Source organism: Leuciscus leuciscus, assembly GCF_965113295.1.
Source record: "Leuciscus leuciscus genome assembly, chromosome: 19".
Classification (NCBI taxonomy): domain Eukaryota; kingdom Metazoa; phylum Chordata; class Actinopteri; order Cypriniformes; family Leuciscidae; genus Leuciscus; species Leuciscus leuciscus.
This window is the reverse complement of record NC_138743.1, coordinates 2061588-2089573: the sequence shown is the minus strand read 5'-3', so window position 1 is coordinate 2089573 and position 27986 is coordinate 2061588. Positions and strand designations below refer to the sequence as shown.

General features: G+C 40.9%; 1 protein-coding gene across 2 annotated transcripts; it reads right to left on the bottom strand.

Annotated features, from left to right (window-relative positions):
- Positions 1–31: 31 nt before the first annotated feature.
- Positions 32–27986, bottom strand: mettl24 (methyltransferase like 24). Of its 2 annotated transcripts, none has more exons than XM_082146514.1 (6): positions 27804–27986; positions 26300–26485; positions 21950–22048; positions 20375–20502; positions 15037–15259; positions 32–2621 (listed from the first exon to the last, which is right to left on the bottom strand). In XM_082146514.1, exons 2-6 carry the CDS (start codon positions 26450–26452, stop codon positions 2298–2300), a joined length of 927 nt encoding a protein of 308 aa, XP_082002640.1. In that variant the 5' UTR covers positions 26453–26485; positions 27804–27986; the 3' UTR covers positions 32–2297. The 2 variants fall into 2 exon arrangements, with proteins under 2 accessions (XP_082002640.1, XP_082002639.1); XM_082146513.1 differs by having other exon boundaries at positions 26300–26459; positions 27804–27984.

Here is a 27986-nt window from a genome sequence, read left to right as displayed (position 1 = left end):
ATTATGTGTAAAAAAAAAATTGATGAATTGATGAATAGAAAGTTCAAAAGAACAGCATTTATTTGAAATAAAAAGTAAATTATTCGTATATATTATATAATTTTTATTTTATGCTACATTGCCCTTTACAAAACAGCACTGTACCGTGGCAATACCATAATACATATGTACTATAACATGTTCATATACTACCATATTACATGGTACATGCCCATAAAACAGTAGTATTACCATATTCCAAAATAACATGGTATTACCATAGTACTGTTTCATGGTTGTTTCATACGTTGTGTTGCTTCATTTGAGTCCCTCTAAATTATGATTGATTTAACTTTTTTGTACCTATTGTTATGATTTTTCTTGTCAGAAGAGTAAAAGCAAACAATGAGTTTACTGGGAGTTTTAATTGTGTCTGGTATTCACATCCTCATTGACTTGTTGTTTTAATCCATAGACTGTAAATAAATATGGGCGTAGTGTGCGTGGCGTCACCCGTAGTGTTTCTGAAGAGCATTTTTGAAGCCCAAAGTGGGCGGAGCCGGCCGTCGCCACCATAATGGCGCTTTTCCACTGCATGGAACGGTACGGCTCGGTTCGGTACGGCACGCTTTGGCGCTTTTCCACTGCATGGTACGGTACGGTACGGCTCGCTTCAGCTTGCTTTAAATGGTACCACCTCTGTTGAGGTTCCAAGCGTACCGTACCGAAACTAAAATGTGACGTGAAAACGCTGCAGATCACTGATTGGTCAGACAGAATCATCACTACCAGCGTCATTGTATTTACGACACAAGACACTAAACTCGCTAGATTTAAATAGCCAGTAGACAACAGCCAACGCTTTAGCGCCTGTTTTAAAAGTATTTGCTTCAAAAAAGAGTATAAACTTCAAAAAAAGGATTGGCTGAATCGTGGTCAGTGGACGAGGTGCAGACGTTCCGAGGAGCGGATGGGGAAACACGGAATAAAAAATTTGCATTTAATATGATGATTTCATGACAATAGAGACGGCAACTACGATCAGTCCCACCCATTTTGAAGTGGTACTAACTGCAGTGGAAATGCAACCAAGCTAAAGCGAACCGAACCGTGCCGAGTCGAACCACGCAGTGGAAAAGCGAAGCGAGCCGAACTGTTCCGCGCCGAGTCGAACCGTACCGAGCCGAACCGAGCCGTACCATGCAGTGGAAAAGCGCCATAAGACAGTAAAAGAAATGGACACAGCTTCTAATTGCTCTCACTTCCTGATGGCTGAGCGTACTGCGCTGACTCAAACTGAGCTTGACGACATAGATGTGACGTAAGCAACCCGTCTGTCTTCTAGTGGCTGTGCCGAGAGAAATCTGAATCATTCCCTTCCGAATCTTGCAGAGACGGAGAGTGTGAGTAGGAGGTGTCCATGAGCTAGGAGCAACTTTGGCTAAGTATTCTGATTCATTACTTTGTCATTTTGCCTACACGTCCCCCCGATTGCCCGCGAGCTTCTCCTTCTGTCCATACGGTAATCTCTCTACTGTGCGACAGAGAGTCGCGTGGTTATGACGCAATCGTTAGCCTATTTTTACAAAAACTGCTTCTATGGGGCCATAACGTAAGATACAAGGTAATGGAGCCTTTTATACATTTTCGTGTTTCTTTAGAAATAAATAATGGACAAATGGAGTCTTTAAACGCCTCAGATGTAAAGTTATTCGCTGTCAAAGTGACGCCAAAATGAATGGGAGTCAGTGGAGTGCTAACAGCAGGTGATGGTCCGCTAATCAATGGCGGCACCCGGGGAAGCTTCAGTTTCCGGCTGATGGATTACCCCCTTGGTCACCACGCGTCACTCACGGATAAACGTAAATGTGCAGCGAGGCGGATTAGCTGAGGTGACGTGACACTAACAGACAGCAGACAAACGCTAGTAGTGACATCAGCGGCAATCCACCTGTCACTCAAGTGGCCACGCCCTTAATTATGCACAACTTTAAGGCTTAATATAATTTAAACAGATGAGTTATAAAAACATTCACCCCCCGCACAGTCGTCATGAAGGGCAAAATTAGCTATATAGACCAAAAACACTTTTTGTACCAGACTGTAAACATGTTTTATTCTGCTGTAAAGTTGGGCATTTTAACATGGAGGTCTATGGGATTGAGTCTCTTCTGCAGCCGGCCTCTAGTGGCCAGTCGATGAACTGCAGTTTAACTCACATCAGTGTTGGATTCACGAGAGAGACTGGAATGTTGCAGCTTGATTTAATCAGCCACTGAGTTTTGCATTCTGAAGTGTTTCTCCTGAATAGTCGTCGCTCATCCTTGCGGTAAGAAGCGAGTGTTGACCCATCCCAGGACGAAGGAGCTGCTGGCGTTCTGGATGTTTCTGTGCAGGATCAGACGAGGTTTGTTCGGGTCGCTGTAACTGTGATAGAGCCGGTAATGAGCGCGCTCCAGTTCCCTGAGGAGACTGAACCAATAGCGGATCACCGAGGGCTCGTCCCCGCCCACCTCGAACCCGGGCCAGTGCAGGTGCAGCTCCAGCAGCAACAGGCCCAGCGAGTCCAGAACCCGCTCCAGAACCAGGTTCTCCAGGACCTTCCACTCCGCACTCTCCAGGTCCAGCTTCAGGACATCCACCTGACGGCAGCAAAGGGGACATTATGCCCTTTTCACAAGATGTAGTATAACTCTATGGTGTCTGTAGTGTCACAGATTCTGTACAATACCCTGTATTTGATATATCATGATGACTCACGAGTATTTGCGCTGAATCTGCAGATTTGTCTTACACGAACTTCCCCAGCAAAGTGAGTAAACATAATAACACGCCAAATTGGCTCATGATTTGACAGCGTTTCCCGCCACAGCTGATTATTACCCACATTTGGCGTGTGTTAATTTCAAACCCTGGTTCTGTCTCTTTAAGCAGGACGAGGGGAAGTTATTATAATATTTTTTTTATTGAATTTTCAAAATTATAAAATTATAAATCAAGTTTTTGACACATTTCTTTTACACATTTTCACATTTTGTAAGTATAACTTGAAACATAAAAAGAAAAAAAAAAGAAACTTAATAATAAAGGGCATCACAAACATGTGTTAAATTAATTTAGCAGAGATATAGATGTAGGCCACTTTGAGGACGGGCTGCTGAAGGTGAACAGTGCAGAGACTGACCCGAATTACTGAACACAAACCCGTGAGAGATGAAACCAGCAGCCCGTCAGAGACTCGCTTCATAGCCTCTCCTCTCTGCTGTCTGACCCAGAACCTTCTTTTCATTAACCCTCTGGTGCTCTACGCTTCTTTTGTCAAAATGATTCCGGTTCACATGGATCCGGTTCACGCGGAAGCGACAAAAAATTCTGTATTATGAATTTTTAAAGCCAGACAAGTAATTTGTTGAGGTCAATTTGTAAAGGAAGACTACACGCCTGCGCATGTTATAATGAGAGATAGAGGACCAAAAAGCGAGATTCACAATAATTCAGTCTTTAATGGAAATGAGAAGCGAATCACTGAATCAAACATAAATCTTCTCAGGAAAAAAACAGAAAACTTCGCTTTGTAGAAATCAACGTAAACTGCAGGCAGCAGATAATACTGGAACTCAGGATGCGCAGCAGGGCGTCAGGCGAAGTTGGACTCCGAGTGGAGACTGTAGTGAGAGGCGAAGTCCGCCGAGAGAGAAGGTACCGTAGACTGGATATCGCGTCTGTTCAGGAACTCAGCGTCTGAATTGGCAGGGCAGAGTTCAGTGAGCCAGCAAGAGAATAGATGAGTATACTGACTCGAGGAGAGGCTTCCACACGAACCACACAGGACACGACAGGACAGGACTCGATACGTTTTGGCAAGAAGGGTAAGAGAAGCGACTTCAGCATTAGATAGCTTGGAATAAACTGACAAAGAGGCAGAGAAAGAGAGGGTTAGAAATAGCAGGAAACATCAGGAGGGAAGGAGAAACAGGTGAGATGATAGAGTGGAGATTAAGGGTAAATGGGAACAGCTGGGACTGATGGGAACGGGGTGATGGTGTAGTGTGAGATGTGGCCACAAGAGGGAGAGAGAGAATGAAGGAACCTGGATCATGACAGTACCCCCCCCCCTCAACGAGCGCCTCCTGGCGCTCCCGAGGAGGAGAGCTGGCGCGAGCGGAGGAAATCATCAATGAGCGAAGGGTCCAGGACGTCCCGGGAGGGTACCCAGCTTCTCTCCTCCGGCCCAAACCCCTCCCAATCGACTAAGTATTGGTGACCACGACCCCGGCGGCGCATATCAAGGATGCGGCGAACCCTGTAGACAGGAGAGTTATCCACACGAACGGGTGGGCAGACAGGACGAGAAGGCTCACGCACGACGGGCTTAATATGCGAAACGTGGAAAACAGGGTGGACCCGACGGAGATAGGATGGAAGACGAAGTCGTACCGCGACAGGATTTATGATCTTGATAATACGAAAAGGCCCGATAAAGCGGGGCGCCAACTTGCGGGAATCAGAAAGCAAGGGCAGGTTCGCGGTGGAAAGCCAAACGCGTTGCCCACGAAGGTAGCGCGGACTCTTGACTCGACGTTTATTGGCAGTGATGCTCATGCGAGTGTTAGAGCGACGAAGTGCAGTTCTAACCCTCCTCCAAGTGCGCTTACAACGGTTAATATGGGCTTGAACCGACGGTGAATTAGATTCGGTTTCCTGAGACGAAAACAAAGGCGGTTGATAGCCGAGGCAGCAGTGAAAAGGCGAAAGACCTGTGGCAGAGGATGGAAGAGAATTGTGCGCATACTCTGCCCAGGCCAGCTGCTCAGACCACGACGCGGGACAACGGTGAGCTAGGCTGCGCAGAATGCGGGCGACAATTTGATTGGCGCGCTCGGCTTGCCCGTTGGTTTGAGGGTGAAAACCCGACGAGAGGCTAGCAGTAGCCCCGATGAGACGGCAAAACTCTTTCCAAAAAAAAGCGGAGAACTGCGGACCTCTATCAGAAACCACGTCAGTGGGAAGACCATGTATTTTAAAAACATGATCTACCATAATTTGGGCTGTCTCTTTGGCAGAAGGAAGTTTAGTGAGTGGAATGAAACGAGCAGATTTAGAAAAACGATCGACAACTGTTAGGATGACCGTATTGCCAGCTGACGAAGGAAGCCCGGTAATAAAATCAAGCGCGATATGAGACCAGGGGCGGGCTGGTACAGGCAATGGTCGAAGCAAACCCGCCGGAGGAGAGTTACTGGTCTTGGTTTGAGCGCAAGTAACACACGAGGCGATAAAACGACGCGTATCACGCTCAATAGTAGGCCACCAGAAACGTTGACGAATGAAAGCAAGAGAGCCCCGCACGCCCGGGATGGGCAGACAATTTGGACGAGTGTCCCCACTGGAGGACAGCGCGGCGAACGGACGTGGGCACAAATAGGAGATTCTTAGGGCAGTTACGCGGCACGGAAACCTGAGATAACGCGCGTCTGACCAACCTCTCGATTCCCCACACAGTAGCACCCACAACACGACCGGGAGAAATAATAACCTCAGGGGTTACGGCTGCGGTGGGGGAGTCGAAGAGGCGAGAGAGAGCATCAGGCTTGACATTCTTTGAACCGGGACGAAAAGAGATGGAAAAATCAAAACGTGTAAAAAACAGAGCCCAACGGGCTTGACGGGCGTTGAGTCTCTTAGCCGAACGTATGTATTCTAAATTTCGATGATCCGTCCATACGACAAAAGGAACGGAAGAGCCTTCTAACCAATGTCTCCATTCGCCGAGCGCCAACCGGATGGCGAGCAGTTCACGATTGCCTACATCGTAATTTCGTTCGGCGGGCGCGAGACGGTGAGAGTAAAAGGCGCAGGGATGTACTTTTCCGTCTGCAGAGGAGCGTTGAGAAAGTACGGCCCCGACCCCGACCTCCGAGGCATCAACTTCGACAATAAATTGTTTCGAGACGTCGGGAGAGAGTAAGATAGGAGCGGAAGTGAAAAGAGTCTTTAGCTGATCAAAAGCAGCTTGAGCTGTTTCTGACCATCTAAAGCGGGACTTGACAGATGTCAGAGCTGTGAGGGGCGCGGCAACTTGGCTAAAATTTCGTATGAAACGACGATAAAAGTTGGCAAAGCCAAGAAAGCGTTGAAGCGCAACACGAGAATCAGGAACGGGCCATTCGGTGACCGCTCGGACCTTAGCCGGGTCCATATTGATTCCTTCTGCAGAAATGACTGAGCCCAAAAACGTGACCGACGGAACATGAAACGAACATTTCTCAGCTTTGACAAAGAGTCGATTTTCTAACAGACGTTGGAGAACTCGACGAACGTGTTGGACATGGACTTGGAGTGAGGGAGAGAAAATGAGAATGTCATCGAGATAGACAAAAACAAAAATATTTAGCATATCTCGTAAGACATCATTGATAAGAGCTTGGAACACGGCGGGGGCGTTGACCAGCCCGAAGGGGAGGACCCTATATTCAAAGTGACCGAGGGGCGTGTTAAATGCGGTCTTCCATTCGTCACCCTCTTTGATGCGGACTAAATGATAGGCGTTACGAAGATCTAGTTTGGTAAAGATCTTAGCTCCCTGTAAGATTTCAAAGGCTGACGACATTAAAGGCAAGGGATAACGGTTCTTGATAGTAATCTCGTTCAGCCCTCGGTAATCGATACAGGGACGTAACGAACCGTCCTTCTTTTTGACAAAAAAAAACCCTGCACCGGCAGGTGACGAGGAAGGCACAATAGTACCGGCGTTGAGGGAATCGGACAGATAATTCTCCAGCGCCTCCCGTTCAGGAGCCGATAGAGAATATAATCTGCCGCGCGGGGGCGTGGTCCCCGGGAGAAGGTCGATACTACAATCGTAAGGACGATGGGGGGGAAGAGAAGTGGCCCGGGCTCGACTAAAGACCTCCCGCAGATCGTGATAAACCTCCGGGACTCCAGACAAATCACCGGGTTCTTCCTGAAAAACAGATACAGAGGAAACAGGTGGAACAGCAGAGGTTAAACAATCAACATGACAAGACAACTTCCACGACAAAATAGAACCATCAGACCAATTAATTTGGGGATTGTGTAGTACTAGCCAAGGATGACCGAGTACCACAGGAGTAAAGGGGGAATGAAAAATAAAAAAAGAAATTGTTTCCTTGTGATTTCCTGAGACGGTAAGCGTCAGAGGCACAGTCTTCTGCTTTATTCTAGGGAGGACGCTACCATCAAGGGCATAGAGAGGGGTGGAGTCTTTTAAGTCTATGAGGGGAATACCTTGCTTCCGAGCCCACAACTCATCGAGGAAATTCCCCTCTGCCCCCGAGTCAACCAGAGCCATGCAAGAGACAGACGAGACGGGCCACCGAAGAAGTGCAGGAAGGGTTGTACAGGACTTAGATGGAGAGCTCCTAGACATCGCGCTCGCCAGTAACCCTCCGTCTACTGACGAGCTCTGGCTTTTACCGGACAATGAGTGACAAAGTGATTTGCTGAGGCGCAGTACATGCACAGACGGTTGGTGATGCGTCGCTCGCGTTCCTTGGAAGAAATTCGAAGACCACCAAGTTGCATGGGCTCAGAGTCCGTGTCAGAGGCAAGAGGAGAAACGGCCGAGGAGGAAGTAGGAAAGCGAGCGGCTTCGGTCCGACGTGCTCTGTGGCGCAGGTCAAACCGCTTCTCAACTCGGATTGCCAGATCGATGAGAGCATCGAGTCGAGCAGGCACCTCGCGCATGAAGATCTCGTCCTTGAGATCAGGATTCAACGCTTCCAGAAAGCGCGCCACCAGCGCCGGCTCATTCCACCCGCAGGACGTGGAAAGGGTGCGGAACTCTATAGAAAAGTCAGTAACGGAACGCCTTCCCTGGCGAAGGGACGAAAGGAGTCGTGAAGCTTCCTCCCCGTGGGCTGACCGGTCAAAGACACGGATCATCTCTTGTTTGAAGAGTGCGAAGTCGAAGACGCATTCACCTTCTGCCTCCCAGTGGGCCGTTCCCCATTCCCGAGCTCGTCCTGCGAGGAGGGAGATTACGTAGGCGACCTTGGCTCGGTCCTGAGCGTAAGTGGCAGGCTGTAACGAGAAAACCACCTCGCACTGGGTAAGAAAGGAACGGCACTGAGTTGGCTCACCGGAATAGACAGGAGGATTGTTGACGCGTGGTTCGGAAACCTCACGGATCTCAGAGGTGGACGGCTCGTGCCGAATCTGACGAACCCGCTGTGTGAGATCGGCCATCTGGCAAGCGAGGGAGTCAACAGCCTGGCGAGCGGTGGATATCTCCTGCTCGTGTTTCCCCAACATGGCACCTTGAAGCTCAACTGCCGCTTGAAAAGGATGGCTGCTCGCTTGGTCCATAACTGGTCAGTTTATTCTGTTATAATGAGAGATAGAGGACCAAAAAGCGAGATTCACAATAATTCAGTCTTTAATGGAAATGAGAAGCGAATCACTGAATCAAACATAAATCTTCTCAGGAAAAAAACAGAAAACTTCGCTTTGTAGAAATCAACGTAAACTGCAGGCAGCAGATAATACTGGAACTCAGGATGCGCAGCAGGGCGTCAGGCGAAGTTGGACTCCGAGTGGAGACTGTAGTGAGAGGCGAAGTCCGCCGAGAGAGAAGGTACCGTAGACTGGATATCGCGTCTGTTCAGGAACTCAGCGTCTGAATTGGCAGGGCAGAGTTCAGTGAGCCAGCAAGAGAATAGATGAGTATACTGACTCGAGGAGAGGCTTCCACACGAACCACACAGGACACGACAGGACAGGACAGGACAGGACAGGACAGGACTCGATACGTTTTGGCAAGAAGGGTAAGAGAAGCGACTTCAGCATTAGATAGCTTGGAATAAACTGACAAAGAGGCAGAGAAAGAGAGGGTTAGAAATAGCAGGAAACATCAGGAGGGAAGGAGAAACAGGTGAGATGATAGAGTGGAGATTAAGGGTAAATGGGAACAGCTGGGACTGATGGGAACGGGGTGATGGTGTAGTGTGAGATGTGGCCACAAGAGGGAGACAGAGAATGAAGGAACCTGGATCATGACAGCGCACATATAATCACGCGCGCATTCCTATAGACTAGACACATGATGCGCATGTGCGCGTCGTCAGCGTTTTCACAGGTTTGTGTTTCTGAAGTTTGTGCAGAGAGAACCTTTTTTCAAAATTTGACAAGGCTTACACCTCAGAACCTGTTTCAAAGTTTGCGTTCTCGAGCATCAAACACTGTTGTCTGAGTGAGCGACCCGAGCACATTAAGGGTTTTCTGTTAGAACGGTGTCGTGTTAGCGGCCGCTAAGTTAATAATTAATGATCTTTGTAACAGAAGTGAATCAATCAAGACTAACTTTAGCTGGACAATAACTTTATTCTAGAGCTGCTGTAAAGCCAAAACAATCTCTGTTACTGTAATCTCCTGTTATCACTGTAAAGCTGCTTTGAAACAGTTCATATTGTTAAAGGCGCTGTATAAATGAAGGTGACTTGACTTGACTTTTTTTTTATTTCAATGAAATTAATGTACTATATATTAGTTAGATAATGTTTTTTATTTAATATTTTGTATTTTTAGGTCACTGAAGATTTTATGGTACTATATAATATTTACGTGGTATTTATAATTAGTTTATTGACTTTTTGATCATAGACCTGAAAATTACATTTCCATCTTAAACTGTGGTAAATCTTGAATGCTTTTGAGCACAGACTTAAGTTTGATCTCTTTTTAAAGACACTTGGCAGATTATTAAGTGAAAAAAAGTGTTAAGTGTTATGGCTGCACAAAAATACTATTTTCAATTTTTATATGAAATATATATTTTCCAAAACACGTTTTACTCTAAAACTGTGAGAAAATCAAAGCCATAAATCTAAACAAGTTGTGTTCCAAATTTGAGGTTGATATCTCAAAAAATGAGCGTTCAGTCAGATTGTGTTCGGCTGCAGTACCAAACGCTTCCACTAGAGGAAGTTCGTCTCCATTCATTTCCAATGCGCTCATTTCTGACCGCAAGGAGCACAAGTGTGATTATTTTTTTCAGAACCATTTAACCTTTTCGAATCATGTCCATGATTTTTTGTGTGTGTGTGTAAAAAAAAAAAGTTTCATACCATTCCGATAATGTAAAAAAAAGAAATCCTTACATTTTTCAGTCAAAAAATGACCGAAGAGCACCAGAGGGTTAAACTTAAGGATGTTTTTATTTTTATTTTGTTTAGATTAGATCAGATTAGAAATTTAATTTAATTTAATATTATCTGTCCTTAAACTATGCAGACATTTAGTTTAAACTAATGTTGTCAAATCGATTAATCGCGATTAATCACACCTAACATAAAAGTTTGTAAATATGTGTACATATGTGTGTGTGTGTGTATATATATTAGTGGTGGGCCGTTATCGGCGTTAACGTGCTGCGTTAACGCGAGACTCTTATCGCGCGATAAAAAAAATATCGCCGTTAATCTATTCTCCAAGTTGGGTTGGGAGATGGCTCTATACTACACAAGCTATGATGACGCAATCTACCCGCGGCCGCGAGGTAAACCCGGCTGCAACGCATATTCGTCGTCATCTTAAGTAAACACGGCTGAAAGTGAAAGCTGGTGAAAAAGATCGGTGCAAAATCCATTATTTGGACTTGGTTCGGGTTTAAGCCGTCAGACGAGCAGCAGCAAACTATATACAGAGTGTGTGGTAACAGTTCGGTAAGTTAACACACGACTAATCCGTTCGACCACCTCAAATTCAAAACGAAACATGATATCACTGAATACCAGCGCGCGCGTATTATTCCCATTCCAATATATCTTAGTGGTGTAGCACATAATCTCGATTTTAAGAATCGTTGTTGTGTTTCTTTTTAACTGAAAAGACATCAAGACATCAGTTAGACAATATTCTAATTTTAAATTTGGGGTTTCATAAGCTCCAAGCCATAATAAACATTAGACCTACTTAAGTCTCTGCAGCTAGTGTACTTAAATTTTATTTATCTGCAAAATTATGTTGTATACTTAGTTTTGCACAATATATGTTCTCAAAACTACATACACCCTTTAAAAAAAAATACATTTAGCAGTTGTTTTGCATGGGTCTGTGTAATCTGTTCTGAAATGGTTTTATTATAATATACTGTATATCGTTATCGCAAGAGGCTGCAATGTATATCACAATATAGATTTTAGGCCATATCGCCCATCCCTAATTGATAGCCTATAGTAGTTGATAATAACATAGGCCTACCTAATGTTGCCTACGGACGGTAACAGTACAGTAGTAACCTTTTACAGTCTATGAGTAGAACAGCTTTCTCAAGCAGTTTGTGATGCATTTTGGAAACAGGAGATGAGCCCCTGGTCTAATGCGCCACCTGGCTTGAGAAACCCGTTCTCAAAGACTTACTTTTATAGTCATTATTTGGGTAGCACACATATTCTGAATGCCTTCGGCAGAATTCAAATGAGCCATTTTAATCTAGATTAATCTAGATTAATTTCAAAATTAATCTAGATTAATCTAGATTAAAAAAATTAATCTATGCCCACCTCTAATATATATACACACATATATATACATTTTATATATATACATACACACACATTTTCAAACTTTTATGTTAGATGTGATTAATAGATTTGACAACACTAGTTTAAATATTAACACTGAAGCAAAGCCACAGACATGATTTGCTTTTTGAGCTCAAGTGAATAAATGATGAAGTCAGCGTACAGTAGATGAATTACAGTAAAATTACAGTAGATGTTTTTCCATGTGTTTGTGGAGATCCAAGGTTTCTGGCGATCGTGTGTTTGATGACGGATGTGTTTGTTACTCTTAGATCGGATTATTCTGCTCTATAATCTCAGCATCTCTTCCTGTAGTTAATGGGCCAAAAGTGAACATCAGTGATCAACCATTAAACCAAAATAGAAAATTGCAAGTTTATAAACACTTTGTAAACAATTATAAATAAGCTTAATGTCAATTTCAGGCTCTTGTATCCTCATCTGTTTAACTTCAAAACAATATTTAGGCCTAAATGTCATAGTCTCAGCCATACAACAATGCAATTTGCATTTAAATAAAATCAAATAGATACATATAGTTAATAATAAACTATGCCATTTTTTTGTGGTTTTGTTTAATTTATGTTTGACTGACAAATATGCATCACATTAAGTTTATTAGGTTTATGTTTAAACTAATCCGGAAGGAAATTTTATATGCAAATCAAATGCATGAATGTCAAATGTGATGCATTTTATCCTTCAGAAGCTGGAGAGAGGTGTGTGTGTGTGTGTGTGTGTCAGCCATTGATTGCCAAGCTGATATGATGGTGTAAATGTGAGTTTCAGATTCCTAAAACAACGACCAACTGTAATATTTATCATTTTTAGGGTTTGATACTGGGGGTTGTTTAGGTTTTTTCAGAGATGGGGTAAGTTATTATATTTTGATTAAAGATTCTGACGACCGTTTTTTAATAACATGCACTGAATCAGATCGTGTTGAGAAACTCACTAGAGTCAGTTTTGATGAGATTCTGCATCTCAAACGCTTCTTTGGCTCCTTCAGTACATCCATATGCAGGAGTCATAAATCTATAATATCCTCTGCCATAATTACAAGCACATATTTCATTCATTTGCTTCCTCCTTTATGCGTTCTCTCTATCTCTATTTCTGTTTCTCAGGCGATAGATCGGCCACGTCACACACACTCTTGTGTCTCGCACTGATTCTCCCTGAAAGCAAACGTGAAGCTTCAGGTGTGTTTGCAGGAAATGATGCGTCTCACACACACACACACACACACACACACACACACACACACACACACACACACACACACACACACACACACACACACACACACACACACACACACACAATCATGATAGTGTGATAGAGTTCATGATAGTGTCTTTAGAGCTGCGATTAAAGGGTTTAAGCGTTACACCTGACAGAAATACACACATTAATTGCTGAGTGAGTGAGTGTGTGAGAGTGAGTGTGTGTGAGAGTGAGAGTGAGTTAGTGAGAGTGAGTGAGTGAGAGTGTGAGTGAGTGAGTGAGTGTAAGTGAGAGTGAATGTGTGAGTGAGTGAGTGAGAGAGAGTGAGTGAGTGAGTGCGAGTGTGTGAGTGAGAGATTGAGTGAGTGAGTGAAAGTGAGTGAGTGAAAGTGAGTGAGTGTGAGAGTGAGTGAGTGTGAGAGATTTAGAGTGAGTGAGAGAGTGAGTGTGAGAGTGAGTGTGAGTGAGTGAGAGTGAGTGAGTGTGAGAGATTTAGAGTGAGTGAGAGAGTGAGTGTGAGAGTGAGTGTGAGTGAGTGAGAGTGAGTGAGTGTGAGAGATTTAGAGTGAGAGTGAGTGAGTGTGAGTGTGAGTGTGAGTGTGAGTGAGTGTGAGTGTGAGTGAGTGTGAGTGTGAGTGAGTGTGAGAGAGAGTGAGTAAGTGAGTGAGTGAGTGAGTGAGTGAGTGAGTGAGTGAGTAAAAACAATATAGTAATTATAAACTTCAGTGTTTATTTTTGTGCAACATGGACTTCAATGTTTAATTTGTGTGACTTTACCAAAGCATTTGATTTGTAGGCATATGTATTCCTTCAGTTGCGAGCCTGTGCGCTTTACCTGACGTTTCAAGCCTTGTTTATACTTTCGCCTGGCTCCGCAGCGCGAGTCTCCGCAGACTGCGCGCGCACCTGACGGACGAGTTATACTCTATACTCGACGCGCTCGCCGTCGTACTATTCTTTGATACGATGGTTGGGCCAGGGTTAGGCCCGGCTGGTGCGCACGGACTGGGTTCAGTAATGAAAGGCTTTCAGTGACCAAAAAATAATTCAGACTGACAAAATAATAAAAATGTCATTCTTCTTCTTTTAAATAATAATAATAATAATACAAATAATAATAATAACGACATTCTTCTTCTAAATAAAAATAAGCGTCATTAATAATAAAAATCATAATAATAAGAAGAAGAATATTACAAATTGTCATGCAATTATTAATGTGAATGAATGGTACTCCACATCACATCATCATCACTATTGTACACCCCAATACATGTGACGTGATACGAAATTAAATGCTAATCGTTTCAAAACACGTGCTGTAAAATAATGCATTGTGATAGGTCATTTGCTCATCCAAGTTTCTCTTCTTTGCCGTCTTCCGTGTGTCCATGGCGTAAAATGAGGGCGTGGGGGAAGCGGAGACTTGAATATATAGGGGCGTGTTATTCTAATGACGATCGTTTTCAGCCGCGGCATTTATCAAGGGCAGGTATTGCGTACACCTGGATTTGAAAGGTATGCACAGCTTCATAAATCAGGCGGTGAGAGGAGTGTAAGCATAATCTTATGCCAACATATACACCTGTTTCTACGCAAGAATGATAAATGAGGGCCAGTGAGTGTGAGTGTGAGAGTGAGTGTGAGTGAGTGTGAGAGATTTAGAGTGAGTGAGTGAGTGAGTGTGAGAGATTTAGAGTGAGTGTGAGAGGGAGTGTGTGAGAGAGTGAGTGAGTGAGTGTGAGAGAGTTAGAGTGAGTGTGAGAGTGAGTGTGAGAGATTTAGAGTGAGTGAGAGTGAGTGAGTGAGTGAGTGAGTGAGTGAGTGAGTGAGTGAGTGTGAGAGTGAGTGCGAGAGTAAGAGTGTGAGAGTGAATGTGAGAGAGTGTGTGTGTTAGTGAGAGTGAGTGTGAGAGTGAGTGTGTGTGAGAGTGAGTGAGTGTGAGTGAGTGTGTGTGTGTGTGTGTGTGTGTGTGTGTGAGAGTGAGTGTGACGGTACTGATCCACTTGTCCGTGCGACACTTCTGTCACGCCGCTCTCCACTATATTCCTATGGGTGACGTCAAGCGACATCAACGTACCAATGTGGGGAGGCGTCGCAACACCACGCGACAGTCGTGTCGCAAAAGTGGATCAGTACCGTGAGAGTGAGAGAGTGTGTGTGAGAGTGAGTGTGAGTGAGTGTGTTTGAGAGTGAGAGTGAGTGTGTGTGTGATGGATGGTTTAGGGGTTGGGTTAGTGTGTGTGTGTGTGTGTGTGAGAGTCACCTGTCTGTGGCCGAAGCTGTTGAGTATGTCCTTGATCTTCCTCCTGCTGTGTGTGTGTGTGTGGAGTCTGTCAGGGTTCGGGTCCCTCCAGTCGACGGAGAGCCGGTGGAGCCACATGTGTTCCTCCTGTAGATGAGCTGATCTGAGACTCGGGTCGAAGCAGTGAACCTCACAGCCGGATCCGGCTAGCATCCGCTCCAGCCTGTCATCATCCGCTGCCAGCCTACGCACATGCACACACACACACACACATATTTTACATAATTGAAATGGCTCAACACAACAAATGTTTCTAGTGGTTTCCCCAAATTGAACTGAAAATGCATACTTTTAATGACTGCTGCAGTCTCACAATTTGTCAACCCCCTGAAGAGAATCCCTCACAACAGCACAAATCTGCAGAACAGGTGTTGTCTCACTAATCAAGGGCTTCATCAGCTGCACCAGGTGTGCTAGAGCTAGAACACATGAAATATCTGAACTGACTGGGTTTGTTGAGTGTCACGTTTGACAGCATGTTAGAAAGATGGATAAGTCAAAAGAATGGTCCAGAAAGTTAAGAGAAGATTTCATCGCCCTTCACAAACAAGGAAAAGGATACAAAAAGATAGCAAAGGCACTAAATGTTCCTAGAGACACCGTTAGAAGCATCGTTTGCAAGCTCAAAGTTAAAGGAACAGTGGTTTTACTACCTGGACGAGGCAGAAAAAGGATGCTATCAACGGATCAGAAAAACCCTAGAGTGACTGCAAAAAATTGAGACACACACTGAGGTTTCAGCTTGAACAATAAGGCTCGTACTAAACGCATCAGGACTCCAAGACTACACCACTACTGACCCAAAAGCACAAGAAAAAGTCGGCTCCAATTTGCTCAAAATCATATAAATAATCCACAGAAGTTTTGGGATTCTGTTCTGTGGAGCGGATATTTCCGGCCCTCTGGATCAGCGGTGTATCTCGAGGAAGAATGAAGCACCAGTGAAGAACTCTGTCTACAGGTCAGCATGGTGGATCAGTGATGCTCTGCGGCTGATTTATATCCTCTGGAGAACTGCAGCGTGAGGAAGGAGAGATGGTTCACTGAAGTATCAGGAAATCCAAGGAGAAAACGTCATGCCGTCAGTGAGGAAGCTGAAGCTTGGACCTTCAACAGGACAATGATCTCACACAAACCTCAAATTCCAGCAAGGCTTGGTTTCAGGGATTTGAAGAAGGTTGCAGCAGCAAACTCAAGAATAGTCCTTAACTGGAGGCCGTTGCTCTTCTTGAGGAACGGCTCAGATTCGTCCCATTGGGGGACAATAAAGTAACTTAACTTAACTAACTTAACAGATTCCTCAGAAACAGAAGCTGAGTCTGGTTATACATCTCATTTACAGCGGATCATACAGCAAAAGGCTGTTCTACTCAGTGCTAAAGATGCTTGAATAATTTTGAGGCTGCAGAAGTCATTACAGTTTTTTTGGATTGCTTACACACTAAAATTAAAAGTAGTACACTATTAGCAAAACCTTACACTCAAGAAGCAAAACATCAGCCCATATTTGCACAACTATAAGCACATTGTCAACCTCACACTTGTTGCAAAACTCTACACACAGTGATTTGCAAAACACTAAACACACGTAACATACATTACACACAAAAATCTATCATGAAGTCACTTCCTTGCAATACCAAAGCACTGACTGTCAAATTACCGCACCGTCCAACCAATTGGTTCAACACAGGTGTGCAAACACTTGTTTGGTTAATTGTAGACACACCAATCAGGTGTATAAGCACTATAAAAAGCAGCAGGTGAGTTCATCGGTCTTCAAGCACAATGGAAAGAGTCAGAGAAAGAGTAAGACGAGGAGGAGGACAAGGAGGAGGAGGAGGAGGAGGAGGAGGAGGAGGACGAGGAGGAGGAGGAGGACGAGGAGGAGGAGGAGGACGAGGAGGACGAGGAGGACGAGGAGGAGGAAGAGGAAGGGGAGGAAGAGGAATCAACAGAGGAGGAATCAACAGAGGAAGAGGAAGAGATGGAGGCCATGCTGGAGGTAGAGGAGAAGGAAGAGGAAGAGGAAGACAAGAAGGTGCTCAAAGAGGACCGAATCTGACAAATGAGATCCGCGCAACACTGGTTGACCACGTTGTCAACCACGGCCTGACGCTGAGAGAGGCTGGACTGCGAGTACAGCCAAATCTAAGCCGATACACAGTGGCAAGTGTGATAAGAACATTTCGACTGGAAAATAGGTATTGTAAAAATATCATCATATCAAAAACATCTGCACGGTTTCAGTAACTGCTTACAGTACTGTATTCTATGCACTATCAGCACTTCTGTTACCTTTTCCTGTGAAATTACTGTACTATTGTATACTGTTTTTTTTTTCTACATAGGATTGAGGGTCAGGAACGACAAGGGTGAAGGCCTCCTATGTTCACAGAACAGCAAGAGAGGGAGATAGTAAACATGGTTTTGGCCAACAATGCTACAACACTCAATCAGCTCCAAGCTAACATTGTCAATAACCACGCCAGTTTCAACGATATCAGGTCTCAACATCAACACTGGCACGCATCCTAAAAAAAAAACATATTCAAATGAAGCAAATTTATAATCTTTTACTGTACTGTAATATGTATACTAGATCTACACTGAACTACACAATTTTGCCTGACACTGTTCTTCAGAGAGTTTTACGAATGGATGGAGAAGAGATCCAGCATGAGTTCATTTACGTAGATGAGGCTGGGTTCCACCTGACGAGAACACGAAGGAGGGGAAGAAACATCATTGGCCACAGGGCTATAGTCAATGTCCCAGGGCAACGTGGGGGTAATATAACACTCTGTGCAGCCATTACACAGAATGGGGTCCTCCACCGCCATGCCCATATGGGCCCTTACAACACAGCACTCATACTTACATTCTTCGACCAATTGCACAACATAACAGCAGCAAATCAAATCGATCATATGCAATACATTGTTGTCTGGGACAATGTGTCTTTCCACCGCTCTGCTCTGGTTCAGAACTGGTTTCAGCAACATCCACATTTCACCGTCCTATATCTTCCACCATACTCTCCATTCCTCAACCCTATAGAAGAGTTTTTCTCGGCATGGCGGTGGAAGGTATATGATCTCCGTCTCCAGGCTGAGGTACCCCTCATCCAAGCCATGGAGGAGGCCTGTGACCAGATGGAGGTAGCAGCAATGCAAGGATGGATTCGTCATTCAAGACGTTTCTTTCCAAGGTGTCTTGCTAATGACAACATTGCCTGCGATGTTGATGAAATTCTCTGGCCAGATCCAGCTAGGCGAAATTCTCTGGCCAGATCCAGCTAGGCGAAGAGACAATGTGTAGTTTTTTTTTTTTACAGTAAACTTACAGTACAATACGTAAAGTGACATTTTGTTACAGTATTATGAATCTCCATGTCAACATTTTGGGCGTGTTGAGAAATAAATGAGTTTCTTCAGTCTGCAACATTGGTCTTGTGTAGTGTTTGGTGAATTTACATTATATTTGTACTTTGTTGATGGTAGCCTACTCTAATCATAGGGAAGTAGAAGTGCTAAAAGTGTTTTAGGTTTATCACAGCAGAGTGTAACTCGTGCAAACAGAGTATAGTAATGTGAAACGTGTGTGTTTCATATGGTAACAAAGTGTGGTTTTTAAACAGAAGTGTATAGTTTTTACAAGAGTGTTTAATTATGCAAAGGATCTGTAGTGTTTTGCTAATTGGGTGTGTGGTTTTGCTAATTGTGTGTAGTGTTTTGAAAACACGGGCCCTGTTTTGAAAATTGTGCTTAAGCAATCCAAAAAAACTGTAAAAGTTGCATTTTCAGCTGAATTTGGGGAAACCACTTGAAACGTTTGTTGTGTTGAGCTATTTCCATTACTTTTGTTTGATTTGTTCATTGCAAACAGCTGAAAGTCTGTACATTTTGCCAAGAAACCTGATTTGCAATGGGGTTGAATAATTTCCTATATATATATATATATAATTTAAATTATTCTTTTAATTCAGTTTTAGTTTAAGTTATTTTAGAATATGACTTTAACCTAATAAAATGATAAATGTTTGCCTGCCAGCTATAGCAAAAAAAAAAATAAAAAAATTTATTCGTTTTTTTAGTTAACTATAATAACCCTGAAAAAAAGCAAAATATAATTTTTTATGATAATCATAACAAATATGTTTGGCAAATTATCCTAATACAGATTGATTAAATAGCGACTTGATGCATTAATACATATAGACATATTCAAAATAGAATACTAGCATACAGCATAGAGTATACTAAATGGCTGCTATTTTTAATAGTATGTATAGATATTGATTATCATTTCAAACAGTCATCTCGAAAATAAAGCTGCATCTATAATCCTTACTTTCTCTAAAAACGACTTAAATTTGGACAATCGGATCTATGTGAATTCAGCAACAGTTTACTCTGCGTGCATATTTTGTGCAAATGTAGTCTTATTATATAAATATGACTATTTAATCAGGTTTTATAAATCATGTTAAAGAGCACTGGAGTGTTTGGAGAAGAGCGTCAGACTCACACTGAATTAAACAGCATAAGATCTGGAGTGTGTTGTAGCTGGAGGATCGTTCAGACGTGCCTGAGCAGCGACTCCTGCGTTCATGAGCGAGTGCTTTAACTCGCTGACCGTAATGAGGAGTGAGGGATTCTGGGTCATCTCAAACTCTCCAGGAGTGGCTTTGGCTGTTTAATTCATGCCTTTATTGAGATCCGGATCAAATTATGAACCCATTAAAAAGTGTCTGATAAATGAATCTCACTCAGGGTCATATTTCATTTCAAAATCATAAAGAAAAAATTATAAATTACATTTTATAAGGAATATTAAGCATTTGTACATCCTTTAATTAATTGTGTGTGTGTATATATATATATATATATATATATATATATATGAATATATAAAGGCTTGTCATGTCAGAAGTGTTTGTAGCCGCTGGTCCGTATAAACTATGTTTGCTAATGAAGTTTGACTGTATTATGAGGAGAAGCTGCAGGGCAGGAGTTTCACATGCATGGATTATAATGACAGCGTTTTAGTTTGCAGAGCATCACACACACACTCACTCACACACACACACACACACACTGAAATGTATATGTAGGCCTATAAATGCACAGAAAATACTCAGCAATGGTGTCGACTTATGAATTTACACATGGTTTGTCTTAAAGCATATTAAAAACACCACATAGACACATAAACTACATTAAAAGCTGGATTTTCTCCACAGGGGGACTTTAAGAGTTCACATGTCAGACAGAAATAGAAGAAGCATTAGACTGACCTGAGAGAATAAACGCGGCAGTGTTTCGATGCGATCCGCTGGGCCAGACTGAACCTGCGGTCCAAACACAGAACCCACGACCCATGATCCTCTCTGTCGAACACTGACGCCGGTCTCTCACAGGACACCTTCAAACACACACTGAAGATCCATCATTCATCATTTGGATTCCCTGTCATGTAGTGTGTAAAAGAGCTGTTTGTGAATGTAAAAGATCTGCAAAGTTTCAAAGTGCAGATAAATGAAGAAATTATTTTTATGAGTCGTCAGTAATTCAGTCGCTCTTCCTGCTGAATCTGTAGTTTTGTAGCTAATTTGCATAATGCTAGCCTCTGGTCTTGATTGGCTGAACAGCGTCTCTTAGCTCCGCCCTCAAACACTAGTTTGTCTGAGACTGGAAGAGTTTGGTTCGTGTTGTTCATGTCGAGAAGACGCTGTTTTCTGCTGACAAAGCAAATCCACTTTGATGAGATTGATACGGTAAAACCATAGACTGTATATAATATGTTCGTAGTGTGCGTGACGTCACCTGTAGTGTTTCTGAAGAGCGTTTTTCAAATGCATCAAAGTGGGCGGAGCCGGCCGTCGCCATCTTGGCAGCGTCACTCCCGGATAAACGTAAATGAGCAGCGAGGCGGATTAGCTGAGGTGACGTGACGCTAACAGACAACAAACGGCTAGCAGTGACATCAGCGGTAATCCACCTGTCACTCAAGTGGCCACGCCCTTAATTATGCACAACTTTAAGGCTTAATATAATTTAAATGGATGAGTTATAAAAATATTCACCCCCCTCACAGTTGTCATGAAGGGCAAAATTAGCAATATAAACCCAAACCACTTTTTGCACCAGACTGTAAACATGTTTTATTCTGCTGTAAAGTTGGGCATTTTAACAACTCTCACACATCAATGGGATTGAGTCTCTTCTGCAGCCGGCCTCTAGTGGCCAGTCCATGAACTGCAGTTTAACTCACGTCAGTGTTGGATTCACGAGAGAGACCGGAAGGTTGCCATTTGGGTAAAACCAACACCATCTTTACCGCTGAGATTCAGATATGATAATGAGTGTTTGATTTCTGACTAATCACAACAGCCTGGGCGGAGTTTAGAGAGACTGAATCTTTCAACGAACCATTTCAGACACAGTGATGCTGCAATGTATGAGTAAATTAAAATGTTTTTTGACCTTGGATGAATGTAAACCTGTTGTAGGAGCCTTTAAAATAGCATAGGCTACAGTAATAGGGCACTTTAATTCCGGAACTGAGAACAGCTTGAAGCGTAGGGTTGCACCAACCCGATCTCACGGCAATTCGTACGAATTTTACGAGGTGGCTTATTTGTACGAATTCATACGACCTCACTTGTGCGTTTTCTTGCTAAATCGTACATATTTTACGAGTTGCTAAATTCGTATGAATTCGTACTCCTGACCTACTCCTGACCCCGCCCCTAAACCTACCCGTCACGTGGGTTTAGAGAAATTGTACAAGTGAGGACGACAAATTTGCCACCTTTTAATCACTCGTACGAATACGTGTGAATTTGTCGTGAGATAGCGTGAGCTTGTACCTGTGGTGTCGAGATGTATCTGAGGAACCGACGGGCTTCCTCCTGTAAACCGCGAGTCTCGGCGGCCCACGGCTCAAGGTCGATCTTCCATCGGGGAATCTGCAGGAATACACAGAGAAACATGTGAAAAGCCCTCCGTGGAGCTTCCTCAGGTCGAGTGAAGACGAGCACACAGACGTCTCTGAACACCGCAGTGATGAGGTCTGCTCTTATCTGAGATTCTGGAGATCATAAATGTGTCCTGAAACCTTTCTGTGAAGTGGAAGATTCATTAGTGAAGATCTGGAACTCGTTTATGACTGTCTGAGAGCTCAGCATTGTATTCTGTTTTAATTATAGTTTTTATTTTAATTTTAGAATCTTTTTTGTCATTTTTATTAGTTTTCTTTTTGTCTGTTTATCTTGAATTCATTTTTTGTTTCAGTTTTAGTTTTTGTAATTTTAGTATTTTAACTTAAACATTTATTTATTTATTTCAAGTTTTAATATCTAATATTTATATTTATATTTTATTTCAGCTTTATTTCAATCACCAACAACTATATATATATATATATATATATATATTTCCATTTTTCATGTTTCCAGTGCTGGACTAACTTACAAAGAAACACTAATTTATTCATTTGTTTATTTATTTATTCATATTAATAGATTAATTCATTAGATTAATCACATCCACTACAAAAGTAAAATATATATATATATAAACTTTTATGTTGGATGCGATTAATCAGTTTGACCGCACTATTAATAATTAATTGTCATGAACAACTTTCATTTAGTTTAACTTGATGTAATATAACTAAAACTAAGGTAAAATTTATAAAAACTATATAGACATCAAAAAACCAAGCTAATGTAAATGACAAAAATACACAACAAAATGATTAAAACAAACTTGTATGTTAGAAGTGATTAATTGCGATTAATGGATTTGACAGCACGATATTCACTAGTTCGCTGCCCGCTCAACCTCGAAGGTTTTAAACTAACTTGGCTTGTCCTTGGAGGAGGCTTGAATTCATTTTCATGAAAATAGTGTCATGAATTTGTCAAGATCCATGTTTCCAGGTGCTGCACAAAAACTCTCAAATAAATAATTGAATTTAAATAATTTAATCATTTAATTTGAACCTTTAAACAACTGAAACCAAACCTGTTGTCTTGAGACAGATTGATAATCAGTTTACAATATCACTTTCCACAGCCAGTTCCTCAATGACATCATCATCCGCCAGGAAGTGACGTCGTTTTGGCGGGAAAACAGCAGCACAAACATCATAAGTATCTGTTATCAATATTATCACAGATCTGTGATGCTTTGTTTCACTGTAAATCGTCCCGCAAACGCTGTTAGAAAAGCTCATGTTTTTTAGAGTTGGAAGGACAAGTTATTTCTAGCGTGTTTTACTCTATTTCTATTTTTAGAGTTCGACTCTTTACAGCTGCACTTTTCCGTCCCTCTTATGAATGCCAGAGTTCAGCATGAGTGCAACATCTGGGTTATTTCAGAAGAGGGTCACGTCTTCATCATCTTCATCATCCTCTCAGGCTACTTCATAAACATTAGTAAATATTTCTCTTGTTCTTCTCTGTCTACCATGCGTTGAGGAGCAGTGCGACCTCAGTATCACTGAGAGACTCATTTTGAATTATTTTTATTTTATATATGATTTCAGTTAAAGTTTTAGTCATTTTTATTAGTTATGTTTGAAAAATGTCTATATAGTTTAATTAATTATTATTTTAGTTTTAGTTATTTTAGTACATCCAGTTAAATGAAATGAAAACAAGAAACAGCTGAAATAAATTAAGTTGTTGTTTAAATGAAATGAAATTTTTTATTTAACCTTTATTTCGAGCAGGGTTATTATAGTTTACTAAAAATGAAACTAAAACCATGAAAAAATAAACAAAATAAACGTTAACAGAGATAAAATAAAATAAAAAATAAATTATTTGCCAAAGCAACATTTCTCATTTTAATCTAATTTCACTTTATGCACTAAAATAATTAAAACTGAATTTTGTTTTATAAAAAAACTATAGACATTTAAAAAAAAAACGATTAAAAAGGACAAAAACATGCAAAATTACTAAAACTACAATTGAAATGAAGATATGAAAATAAAATCAGAGTCAAAATATTAACTATAACTATAATAGTATCTCAATTATACTAAAGTAACACTGATTTTAAGAAACGGAAATATATTTTATGGTTTTAACTATATGAAATTGACAAAATAAACATTAACTGAAATCAAATAAAATAGATTTAATAATTAATCATTTTAAATTTCAGCTAATTTTCATTTAGTTTAACGATGTAAAAATAACTAAAACTAAAGTAAAAATTTATAAAAACTATATAGACATTAAAAAACCTAACTAACACAGATGACAAAAACACAACAAATCAAAATGAAATTATATATATTTATATATTATAAGTTAGGTTAGTTAGGTTTTTATATATATATCTAATACAATTATTATCTAAATTTACTCGAATGACCCCGAACAGAACGCGCTCTTAAAGGGCCGACAGAGATCATGTGGATCCATGAACGTGTGTTTCTTGGCAGGATCTGCATCTGGATCTGCTCTGTTTGCACATCTGGATCCCATCAGTTCCTGAAGTCCTTCCTGCCCCGTGTCCTCGTGTTAGACAAACACTCGCTGGGAAACACACAAACTCATTCACTGCTGCTTTACATTTTTACATGAAGAGTTTGATAGAGGAGAAGTGGGACAAGCCTGAGATATGAGGGAATATCATTCACCCAAATATCTGGCCTGCAAAGATGATGATGCATCGATGCATTTCATTCTGTTGCATGAGAAGTTTATGGAGGTCATCCAGCTCTGTTTGGGCTCTATACATGCGCAAATTTGATCATAAATACAGTAAAAAAAAAAAAGCTAAATATTTTTACAATTAAAGTAACTGTTTTCTATGTGAATATATAGTAAAGTGTAATTTATTCCTGTGATCAAAGCTGAATTTTCAGCATCATTACCCATTCTGTCTCAGTTATGTGTGTCACACCCTTCATATGGTCCCAATCCAGACTATAAATCCTTCCTTCAGAGTTATTTTCTACCGCATTAATGTCAGATTAACGATCAGATGCGATGCATTATCATTTTCAACGTCTGCTGCTGAATAACTGAGTAAATGTGGGCGGTCATATGTTAATGAGCTCATGATTGTAACATTATAATCATGCATATTTATAGTGCAATGAAGGGGATCTGTGTGTGGTGTTAGACTCAGAGGTCAGAGGTCAGGCCCTGGATCTCTCTCTCTCTCTCTCTCTCTCTCTCTGAGTGGGAAAGTCTTCAGAAGAGCATGAATACGCTTTTGTTCGCGAGTCTTTCTGACATGCACAGTCAGCAACATAAACAGGATACCAGGCAAAAATGGAGAACAGAAGCATCTGAATATGAATCTGTGCATCTAAAGCTGCTTCATCTGAGAGTCTGACCGTGTTTTCTTTACTTCAACATCAGCTGCGAGAATAATCAATATGTTAATGAATATATTAATACAAAAAATAAACTAGACCTAGAAAAGTCATGGAAATCAATAAAAAGCCAATGGAATTTTTATAATATAAAAAAAAAATAAAAAAATTATGTAATATTAAATTGCTATTTGTGAGTAAAAATAATTTAAAAATCTCTTTATCAAAAAATGTATAAAGTTGTGCAAATTCATCAGTAATAAATAGTGCAAACACTGATGAACATTCAATAACTCAAACTTAAGGGATTTAATTATTTTAGTTATTTTATAAATTAATTATTTATAATTATTCTAGCTATTTTTTTATTATTTATAATTATTTCATTGAATTATTTTAATATAGTGCCACTCCTAGTTAATGTATATAAAAAGTATTGTTATTTTGATTAATGAATTTAATTACTTATAATTGTTTTATTTAAATATTTTAATATAGTGCCACTCCTAGTTTTTTGTAAATAAAAAGTAAATTTATTTAAATTTTCTTAATTAATTTTAATTACTCCTAATTATTTAATTAAATTATTTTAATATAGTGTCACTCCTAGTTTATGAAAATAAAAAGTATAATTATTTTATTTGAATTAATTTAATCATTTAAAATTGCTTTATTTAATTATTTTAATATAATGCCACTTGTAAATAAAAGTATTATTATTTTATTTGAATTAATTTAATTATTTATAATTGCTTTACTAAATTATTTTAATATAGTGCCACTCCTAGTTCATGTAAATAAAAAGTATAATTATTTTATCCTAATTAATTAAATTATAATTGTTTTAAGTGTTACTATCACTAATGAGTTTCCTCACCCGTCTGTGATGCTTGAGCGTGGATGCAGCATCTGTTGCCACGGTAACGGCCGGCGGCGTCAGACTCGAGCCCTTGAGCTCCACGTAGACGCGAGCGCAGACACACAGCAGAGACAGCAGGAGACTCACGCGCAGCAGCAAACACCTGTTCATCCTCTACCTGTGGGTTCAGTCGCAGACTCCATCCTTCAGGGTTCATACATACTGAGTCTGCTATACATTCTGTACTGGCTTACATATTCATCCAGCAGAAAGCAATGAGGTATAATATTAAAGGGGTCATGGCATGGCATTATTCTTGAGGTTCACATGATTAATGGCATCCAAAATAAAATGTTGTATTTACATAATATATATGTGTGTTTACTTTGTATAATACATACACATGCATAAATATTTGTAAGAAAAATGTGTTATTTATATAAAATATTTATATTTATATCTAATATAAATTGTATAAATATACATACAGTATGCATATGTGTGTATTTATATATACAAAATAATTATTGCTGTCAGATTCAATACAGTCGATGCTTCATCTGTCGACATTAGTTTCTTTGTGAACTCTCTCCATTACAAAACAATCTGCAGTCAAACACTCAGTCAAAAACAAACATATAATCCTCAGACGTGATCGACTGTATCAGTGTATCAGCGTCAGTGATTATAATGACTTATAATCAGAACGCCGGTGGGCGGGGCCTATAATAACAGTGGGCGGGGCCTATGACACAATGATGTATAACTATTGGTCGATGTCTTGCTCTGGAGGCCGGCATATGCAAATGTATTGCCCGTGTGACGTCACAGATCACCCAAAATCAAAACAAGCTGTTTTTTGAGCTCTTATATGTCAAAAGATCAAGGCAAATTTAATTTCTCATGTCATGACCTCTTTAACATGTGATAGCGGCAAAGAACACGGAGTAAACTTAAAAATGTCAACTTTTGGCATTAATTGTTGCATGATGTGCATCTCAAGTGTGTTTATCAGAATCATGCAGAGTCTAAACCGTTCAGATATGAGTTTATTTTTCATAATTTGAATCTATTATTACACAGATTCATTTATTTGATATGAATCATCAAATATTTTGATTCGATTCCATCAAGATCCAAAAAAATTAAGTTAGATAAAGTACTTTTGTACAGTCTATCAGTCTCTGGATTTACAAAAATAGACATTAATATGTTGAATTTATTGTAAAATGTTAAATATTGTGACACACACACACACACACACACACACACACACACACACACACACACACACACACCATTCCTGTGATATAAAACTAAATGGAAACACTTTACAATAAGGTTTCATTAGTTAAAATCAGTTAACTGCATTAATGAACATAAACTAACAATAAAAATACTTCCAAAGCATCTATTAATCTTCGTTGATATTATCGCATCTGTTAATATTAGACTATTTAAGGGAGTATGATAACAGCAGTGGTTGTATTTGTATGAACTAACGCTAATAGATCGCGCTCACCTGTTTTCTCTTCCTGATCTTCTGTTCTTCATGTCTGAGCGTTTGTTTCACACACTTCTGTCGTTCAGACGCTCAGCATGTCTTCGTCTGCAGAGTCCAGCGTTGGTGAACATCTTCTTCTTCAGCTGAGAGTGTGTGAGAGCAGAAGAGCTGGAGAAACTGAAGTCGTCACTCGGAGGTCTG

Coding starts and splice junctions, on each gene's coding strand:
- mettl24 (XM_082146514.1), bottom strand. CDS start 26,452: ATGAACAGGTGTTTGCTGCTGCGCGTGAGTCTCCTGCTGTCTCTGCTG. Junction 22,049..26,299: donor CGCTCAAGCATCACAGACGG/GTGAGGAAACTC, acceptor GTATTCCTGCAG/ATTCCCCGATGGAAGATCGA. Junction 2,622..15,036: donor ACAGCTTCGGCCACAGACAG/GTGACTCTCACA, acceptor TGCTGCCGTCAG/GTGGATGTCCTGAAGCTGGA.